Genomic DNA, 10,000 nt, shown 5'->3' on the forward strand with positions numbered 1-10,000 from the left:
AGATGGTTATTGGACAAGAGTCTTAATGTAGTAGCCATTTGGTACATTTTTGGTTTAATGACTCCTGCTGGCTGAATTTAGGAAAATGGGTTGCCTTAATTGGAGCCTGGTAATGGCAGTGTTAACCACTTAACCGTCACACACATTTTATACATTTTTGGCTTCTTTTACGCCATGGGTTGCAGTCATATCCCTGTGTGTGCTACACTAACATCCGTGCTCTTGTTTGAAAGCTATGACTCTGGAGTTTGTCACTTTATAGTCAAAAGAGCACCCTTATGTTTTGTTACAAACTACTTGGAATAAAGCACAACATTTCTTGAAAAAAAGGGAGAAAATTAATGTTAATACAAATAAATGTCAATCTGAAAGCAGTTCTCCTAATGAAACAGGAAAAAAAAACCCTTGCCTCAAGTCTTTTCAGGACAAAGGATCCACTGAAAACACGTAAAAACAGCAAAAAATGTGGATGTCTTGCATCCTACCGAGACCAGTCACATCACAAGGTCGATCTATAGCACACAATTTCGGGGTGACGGTCCTCGAATACCCGGTCCTGGCTGTGGCGGTCATCATAGCTGGAGCTATTGTGCTTATTGTGCGAGGTGTTGTGGTTCTTCAAGCCCAGGCAATGTGCTTTTCGCTGTGGACACGTGGGATTTTGTTTTCTTTTTTTCGATCAGAAATGACTACAGCCTGGAGACTACAACCCCGCCCCCGTCATGGAGGTCAATGTACTCACCTTATTGCCTATTTGCCTGGCCTTTCATATGCCAGGACTTGTAGCAGTTCCTCGTGGGTACCATGCACAAGGCAACGTTGCATGTGGTGCATAGACGTGGCGTCTTCTGTCTACAATTCACGCACTGTCGCCGTCCTTCTGTGCCATCTTCCCCGAAGTGTACGGGCATATGCAAGGCATCAGGTGGTGGCGCTGGTGGTGATGGCGCTCGCGGAGGAGACGGGACAATTTCACCATGTCCAACGTGCCGGAGCTCCAGAATTAGCTTCTCATGGAAGGCTTTCTGACATAAGGGCTTTCCACCCATGCTTTCCATTATGTATTTGTGGAGGATGAATGCGTTCACTATGGCAATGTCAATAAAATGGTAAAAAAAAGATCTGTACCACCTCCTCGTCTTGTGAAGAACCTGGTAATAACCAATGAAACTGTCAGACCAGTCAACGCCATTCTTATGAAGATTGTGGTCTTGTACTGCAGGAGGTACCTGTTCTGGCCTGTCTGGAAGTTGGAAATGCAGCTTTTCCGGATATCAGTGTACAGGGGTTTAATCTTCTGAAGGCGGTCAAACTCAGGGGTGCCTCTTCGAGCTGCTTTCAGCTCGTCATCATCAGGGTCAGATATATGGACATTGGTGGAGATTCGTCTGAATTTACGGCCAGACATTGTTGCCCCGGCCCACGGAAAGCTATATAATTCTGCCCTTCTCCAGTAGTCTGCAAGAGCTGGAGCGTGAACAAGACCCATGTAAATGATCAGAGATAGATAGCTGTACATGTCTGCCATGGTCAGTTCTTCCCAAAGATGTGCATGCCTCCGTCTCCCAAATTTGTATGTGTTACTGAGGACCTTTTGTAAAACTGCATCGGAGATGAATAGGCGAAAGAGATCCAATATGGAATAATTTTCCCCAGTAATAACTTGCGGACCAGGAGTACGAGTTGGTCTAAACATTGGTTGTTGTGGAATTATATCTTGTACCTCTGTGTTCTGCCATCCATGTCCATCCTCAGTTTGCGGCAAGTCTCTCCCCCTTCCTCCTGGCGGGCGGCCGACTCCTCGTCCTGTCCCTCTGCCTGCACCTCTGCCTCTACCCTTTCTTCCTCTACCTCTGCCACGTCCAGGAGGCCTACCACGCGGATGGCCTACCCCTCTGCCCCCCATCTTCTTCACTGGGGTTATGTATTCATCTCTGTTATAGGAAACAATGCACAGAGACTTTCAAAACATGTTACCCTGACCGAAGAGCTCTTGGCCCGGTCTGACAAAAAAAACACTCAGTAATACACAGAAGCGCTGTCCATGGCACTTACGAAGAGCCTTCGTCTTCCTCCAGGGATGAATTCAAAAGCGTTGTGTCTGTTTGGTCGGTGTCAGGTTCCCATTCATCGTCTGTTTCGTCCCCGTCACTGGATACTGTTGGTTCACCGCTCGCCTCAGCCGTGTTGCATATTCTTTTTCGAGGATTTTGTGACATTATGCAGAAATACGTCGACGTGTTACACGGAAAAACGCCCAAAATATGGCGAATATTGGGCAGCATGTACACTTTTGTACTTCAGCTTCAATAACAAGCTGCACCTGTGCAGTAAAGAACTGCATGCTGATTGGATGTTGCACCAACCCGGGCGCGGGGCTCATTGATTGTTAATTGCAAACCGGGGATGATGTTCATTCCGGGCGCGGGGCTCATTGATTGTTAATTGGAACCCGTCGACGGGGGTTCATCCCACGGGTGGGGTGCATTAATTGTTAATTGAGACCGCGGGCGGTTGTAATCACTGGCCCTCAGCTGTAAGCGGCAGCTAGGTGTTACACGTGCAGCTGCAAACCCCAGCTGCATGCGCCTGGTACTGGCGGGGTGCCTACTGATGTTTAGTGATACTGGTTGGTATCAGCTCAGCCCTGTGCAGTGGTAGTGGGGGCTGGCAGATTGGAGTGTCTAGTGTGCCCTGACTACCCATAGCAAGTGTCTCTCGAGAAGTCATGGTGGTGTGGATATTGTGTGGTGGAGAAAACTCTTTGAAAAAATGAATTTGTAACCGCCGACCAGGCTGTATACCACCCGCGGCTGGTGAACATTAACTGGTTAATTTCGTGACGAAAGATTTTCGTCATAAATATCGTTAACAGCTGTTTTCCCCTGACGACAATAAAACGATGACGAAAAAACAGCATGCGTTTGTACGAAAAATATAACGATATTGATTTATATTTCAAAAAAATTAAAATGTGACTACAATTCTACCGGAGACGAAAACCAATAGGAAACATTTTTGTTAATATGTCACTGAAACATTGGAAAAGAATTGCCTGCTATTTCGCAAGTCGCGACCCTCATCTGCTCCTCGTCTCCCTCCTCCCCTCCCTCACACACACACAGGCACACAGTGACAGGCAGCGTCAGTGCCGCACACCTGTGACCTTTTTTAACAGCAGTAGCCTACTTTTCAGTGCAATCCTGGCTGGAAAAAATATTGTTGCCCCTTTATCCACGACGAAGAAGTTTATGCAGTCATGAAATAGGGATGGTGCTGTCGCACAGTAGCAAACATCTTTCTCTAACGATACATTTTTGCGGAACTTCTCCACTCCCTGACGCTTTCATAAACCTGCTACCCGACGGTCGTTGTCTGATCTTTTTTCAATGTTCGCTAATGTTTGTAATTTAAGGGTCTATGCGTAGGCACAACCTTCTGATAAGAATCACTTTAGTGCCGATGGCAAAGGATTCGGAAGTGTGGAGTTTTGCAACTTGTTTCAGTCAAGGACACTGAAATAGGAAGTGAACGGCCGTTCCACACTTTCACGTGCATGCTTATTGCAATAACGGCTTGCGAATGCATGCAACCATGCACACAACCATGTCAACAAGAGCGCGTATGCCATCACAACTTTGCATCAAGGAAATAATATGAAACAGCTTGCAATACGCGCACGAGAGAGGGGGGGGGGACGTCTTCCAACAGGTGCCATTGTAACGCTTGCATGTAACCTGGCTACTGTACCCCGCGACGCCGACGCTCTTGATTACTGGTACCCACGAGTATTTTTATGTATAACGTGCAGTCCCGTTTTCCTCCGAAGTCATTCTAAAATATTGACAGAGATTTATGAGTGTCGCGGACATGATTTTTTTTACACTGGCTTATAAGACGCGCTGGCAGTTCTTGACAACATTTTATGATTACAATATGTAATTTTAATCATTGATTTCCCCAAATGGTATTTTAGTTTGACAATTTTATAGAGAAGTGTAGACAAGAGGAAATTAATGCAGGCCTAATATTTTAGTTGACTAAAATTATTTTAGATTTCGTCGACTAAAATTGTATGACTTTTAGTCGACTAAAACTAGACTAAAACAAAAAATGATTTAGATGACTAAATTGTGACTAAAACTAAAATTACATTTTCGTCAAGGGACTAAAACTAAAACTAAATTAAAAATTCCTGTCAAAATTAACACTGGGTAATGGTGATTGACACTTGATGCACCTGTAGATTAAATTAGTCAGCATGTGCGTGTGGTAGAAAATGATGCTTGTGCAACTTTGGTTTGGAATTCAATTTGGAGATAATTTTGGCATAAAGGCTTTAAAGGGGTATGCCACTATTTTGGGGCTTAATTTCATTGTTTTATTTTCTTCATGGTTATTTATGTTTGGACTCATGGACTTATTATTTCAGTAACTTTATTTTCGTGACAACTTTAAAGTTCTGTATATCGCAGGTTAACCTAGCCTAGAAATCTAGACACCCCTAGCGACCGCAAATTGAATTTGCTCCCGGGGGCAGTCTAGCGGACCCCGGTCGTTTTGCGAGGCTGAAAGTTATCCGATGACAGGGCCAATCAAATCGCGAGGGGGGCCGGGCTACCTAGTAAACAGGAAACTTTCTAAGAAGAAGCATGGTGTCCGTCTGTGCTACGTACAGCACGAAAGTGTTTACTTAATTTAAAAAACCTGGATGATAATACATTTCGTGGCTGACATGGATTGATGTAATAATACACCATGAACTTATCGGACACAAATAGATCTCAACACATTACCATTTGATCATTCAATGTTTTAAAGTAGCTCGGTAAGCTAAGTTGAGCATTTTACAGAACCAGATAGTCACACGCTATTATCAGACCACTACTGTAGGTGTAGAATGACATTGCTGCCCCAATTTCTAATAAGACACATGCCAGTAAAAACGAGACATTTGGGAGCTTTGAAAGTCTTTGAGAAATAGATGGGATCGATCGTCTGGCTAGTGGGAGCGAGCTGACCTGGGAGCGTCCTGCGTTGGGAGCGACAATCAGGGAAAGTTATGGGTTCTACAGCTAGCTAGCTAACACCGAACATGCCATGTTGACAAAAATCATAAATTTATATAACCATTTAACAAGCCCCAAATTGCTCGACATTTCGCTGATTGATCAAAGAGGATCATGTGGTTGAAAATGAGGCATGTTTGAACTGTATAAGTGAAAACACGATTTATTAGGAAACTTGTTTGTGGCTGTGGTCATCATACGCTTTCACTGCTACGACGGCTGGAAGTTGCCGCTTCACCTACAAAGAGGCCCTCGCTAGTGGCTAGCTAACCTGTCGTCAATAACAGAGCTAGGTATCCAGCCTTGTATTATATGCCTGCCCCAAATTCTAATAAGATCCATGTCATTAAAAACGAGACATTTGGGAGCTTTGAAAGTCTGTAAGTCGCTTACTAAATAGATGGGAATGACACCTAGTCTACCGAGCTAGCGGCTAGCCATGTATTACTTATGGGTATACAGCTAGCTAGCTAACACCGAACATGCCATGTTGACAACAATCATAAATATAACCATTTAACAAGCCCCAAATTGCTCGACATTTCGCTGATTGATTAAGGAGGGCCATGTGGTTGAAAACGGTGCATTTTTGAACTGTATAAGTGAAAACACGATTTATTAGGAAACTTGTTTGTGGCTGTGGTCATCACACGAATTCACTGCTACGACGGCTCGAAGTTGCCGGCCGCTGCACCTACAAAGGGGCGTGTCGCGTGCACGTTGTGAAAGACAGCTGTGACCAGAGCCATCTAATAACAGAGTTGCGCAAACCGGGGACCAGGAAGTCGGTTGGTGATGTGATTCGCGTAGATTAAAATGTTTCTTAACAGTAAACTTCTGTTCGTTGGAAACTAACACAGAACCATCACATACCAAACAAAGATTAAGTACAAACAAATTACATTACCTTTACCACTTTTTCTGTGTTCTACGGCCACCTCCTGGAACTAAGTAACTTCTAATAGAACTAAAGTCAATGGGGATTTCCATGTTAACGCTCCGTGAGGCTCCATGAGAGCCGCCATTGCTGTGGAAAGATTGGTCCATAGAGGTCTATGGGAGTGGCGTAACTCTGATATTAGATGGCTCTGGCTGTGACGTTACACAGAAGTGTGTGGGGATTGGTTGTTCCACCATCCTATTGCGTGACGTTGAGTGCTGAAGCAACCGTTTATCCCGCCCACACTGCCGCCCAGCCCTCCTAGACCCTGGTACAGCTTTTTGCTGTACGGGTCTGGCTGCGCTAGGCTAAGGTTAACCACTACTTTGGATCAATGTGTACACACTGTATTCAATAAATGATCCACACATATAAACCCCTCCAAAAACAATGTTAAACAATGTTTTTGTTGTTTGTTGTGGCAAATTGTTGTTTGTTGTGGTGTTATGGCTTTCTACCATAACCTAGCGACTGAGGCCATGGGTGAACATTCTAATATTAATTGCATGTAATTTTACATAGGCCAGGTGATGATCACTAATGACATAACTGCCCATGGCCTTATAATAGAAATCACAACTATCGGTAACTCATTTTGCATTTTATGCCGTGCTGCTTTTCTCATATAGGGCATCGTAACAACTTCCACATGATTTAGTAACATTAGGCCAGCTAGTTTTAATAGAAATGCTATTCACGCGGTGGGACGGTTGCAAATTCTGCTTATAATAAGCAACTTAGGGCTTCTTTTTTTTACTAGCTGCTTCATAATTTTGGGCTTGCTTTTAAGACGCTGGGCAATCATTTCTCGTTCAAAATCTGGGAACATGACCGTGTGTAGGCCTTCTTCTCTCAATTAGCCTTTGTGAGATTGCATTACAAAAGTCAAAGTAGAAGAACTATTCGGAAAACTTTAAAATGCTCTTTACCTGGCAATATCAAGTCAGCTAAATGCAAGACCTAAATTACAAACGTCACAAACAGGTCTCTTGAAATCATCTGCGTAAAATGCGACCGGGCATAAGAAGTCCGCAGCCTAGCCTACATGGACTGGCGCGCTAGGGTCTGTCCATATTGCTGAAATCGTGGCACGCAAGTTACAGTTTCATGAGGGGAGTAGGCTACAAAAAGACCAAAATACTACTGTTGTACCCTTTGCCGACATAATGAGAAATAATGTGGTCACTGAGCGGCATGGCATCAAAACAATTACAATTCAATTTCAGTTCACTGTTCAGTATTACACGCAACTTCAATAAAGTTCACCCACATGCGCGTCACAAAACAATAGCTTATAACCACGCGGCGGTGGGACAATTTTGATTATATTCCTATAAAAAAAATGCCGGAATGTCACAAAAATCAGTTCTTTGCACTGTAAGCCATGGCACTAATGTATAGGCCTTCCAAACAAAGTCTCTCGCGGTCAAAAGTGACTGAGCTCAACTGGTCTGACGATGATGTTCCAGGTTACTCACGACACTGAGACGATGCAGGATAATCCATGGAAAGTCTTCAAGTAATCCAAACAGAGCGGCTCAAGCAAGACAGTCAAAATAATAATAATAATAATAATAATAATTGCCAGATCAAATAGCATAAACATAAATAGCCTACCAAAATATGTAGCCTAGGCCTAAATAAGATTTGGTATGACGTTTGATAAAAGCATGTCATTCAGATGGCCAGGGAGAATGGAAGAGACAAAAAATCTTTCAACAGCGTTAGCTGGAGCCTTCGAATAGAGCCTTTTGTTTGTATCTTTTCAATCTCTATTTCCTACTTCGCGCATTGGATCCAAGTATTTATCCGCTCGGGAGGAGATGGCAAAAAGAGAACAGAAGCAAAGACACCAACTTTAACTAAATAGTATTTCGCGAACATAAACGGCCCGGTCGCATCAAACATAGTATAATCACATCCTGAAGAATGTATTCAACGTATCCTGACCGCAGTTGGGTGACATGTGCGCTGTAAACTGGTAGGCTATCTTACTGACACACGGTCACATGGCTCCCTCTAGCGGTCATGATATTGACAATTATATATTTCATACCCTCTGCGAATATCAATCATACACACTGTACAGAATGCAGGGCAACGGCTACTGTGACCTACTGATGGACTGAGAAGTGACTTACAAGAAGACACTACACAGAGGCTGAATGAGTGATTCTAAGACCAAATACCAATAAAGAGACCAAATGAAATAAAGAGACTGGTACTTGGACAATTGAAGAAAAGAAGGCAAACTCATTCTTGTTTTTTTTCTCTGTCTACAGGTCAAGTGGGGCCGGAGTAAACCAAATCCCCCGGGCCCCTGCTCTAGACACCAAAGACTAGCTGGCATACTGTATCTTCATCATCATTCTCATGATCATCTTTATCATCATCATCATCATCATCATCATCATCATCATCTTCATCATCATTATCATGATCATCATCATCATCATTGCCAACATCTACTTCATCACCACCGTCATCATCGTCATCATCATCACCGCCATCATCATCATCACCATCATCACAACAACCATCATCATCATCGTCGTCATCATCACCTCCAGCACCATCACCATCTTCATCATCGTCATCAATGTCATCATCATCACCATCAGTGCTTGTGAATGTGTGTGTGTGTGTGTGTGTGTGTGTGTGTGTGTGTGTGTGTGTGTGTGTGTGTGTGTGTGTGTGTGCGTGTGTGTGCGTGTGTGTGTGCGCGCGCGTATGTGTGTGTGGGGGAGAGAGAGAGAGAGAGAGAAGAGAGAAGGGATTATGTCTGTGTGAGAGAGGAAGATAAAGTGTGTACATCCAGATACACATTGAAGTTCAAATAAATGGCAGACAAAAGTAGAAGAGACTCAAAGGGAAGAGATCTGGTGCCGCAGGGATGTCTTTCTATGTCATTTCTTATTTATTTACACTGCATTAGACTAACATTTTGACAAAGCATTGGTGTGTGTGTGATGTCTAACCTTTTGAGCCATGGTCATGGCGGACCCTCCCTGCACGGCGAGGATGGGCATGTAGGTGTGTGTGGAGACGAAGTCGAGCATCTGGGCGAGCGCCTCCTGTTCCCCGTCGTCTCCAAACACAAGGGCGTGTAGAGGCTGCCGCGCCATGAGTTCACAGAGGCCATTTAGGACGCTGCGCGGGTCAGTACGATTCAAACGCACTCCCCACACCTATGAAAGAGTTACAGTGTAAGAGAGAGAGTGTGTGTTTGTGTGTGTGCGCGTGTGTGTGTGTGTGTGTGTGTGTGTGTGTGTGTGTGTGTGTGTGTGTGTGTGTGTGTGTGTGTGTGTGTGTGTGTGTGTGTGTGTGTGTGTGCAGAGGCTGCCGAGCCATGAGCTCACACAGTCCATTCAGGACACTACGTGGTCAGTATGATTCAGACACCACCTGTAACACAGATACAGTGTTAATGTGTGTGTTTCTTTGTGTGTGTCTTTGTCTTTGTGTGTGTGTGTGTGTGTGTGTGTGTGTGTGTGTGTGTGTGTGTGTGTGTGTGTGTGTGTGTGTTGTGTGTCCCTTATGAAAATCAACCATGGTAAATCATGGTTTTCATGTTTTTTTGAGCATGGTTTGGCACATTTTTTTGGTTCAATCATGGTTTGACCATGGTTTAACTATAAAATTAACCATGGTTTTACTCTGAAAACTAACCATAGTTTTACCACGGTTTATAATTATTCATTAGATTACACTTAGCTGCCGCTTTTTCTATTCAATGCCCATATTGGTGGTGACAGTCCTTGTGGGGTTATGTGCCTTGATGCTTCAGAGATGGAAGGTGTGTGTGTGCGTGTGCGTGTGCGTGCGTGCGTGTGCGTGTGTGTGTGTGTGTAATATGTATGTATGTATCAGGCACGTGCGCTCCAATACGGCAGGGGAGGCAGTGCCTCACCAACCCTACATGAGAATGATGAGATGCAGTAAATGTGAATAATAGTAACAATAACAACTATTGTTTTCGAGCATCTGCACC

General features: G+C 43.9%; 1 protein-coding gene across 1 annotated transcript in view; it reads right to left on the bottom strand.

Annotated features, from left to right (window-relative positions):
* grin2ab (glutamate receptor, ionotropic, N-methyl D-aspartate 2A, b) overlaps positions 1-10,000 on the bottom strand; it is a 136,785-nt gene that overhangs the window by 123,420 nt on the left and 3,365 nt on the right. Inside the window, exon 3 of the mRNA XM_063211207.1 lies at positions 8,988-9,197. Coding sequence (XP_063067277.1) covers positions 8,988-9,197 — 210 coding nt within the window. The remainder of the gene's footprint in view (positions 1-8,987; positions 9,198-10,000) is intronic.

This window comes from Engraulis encrasicolus, chromosome 1 (genome assembly GCF_034702125.1).
Source record: "Engraulis encrasicolus isolate BLACKSEA-1 chromosome 1, IST_EnEncr_1.0, whole genome shotgun sequence".
Taxonomy (NCBI): domain Eukaryota; kingdom Metazoa; phylum Chordata; class Actinopteri; order Clupeiformes; family Engraulidae; genus Engraulis; species Engraulis encrasicolus.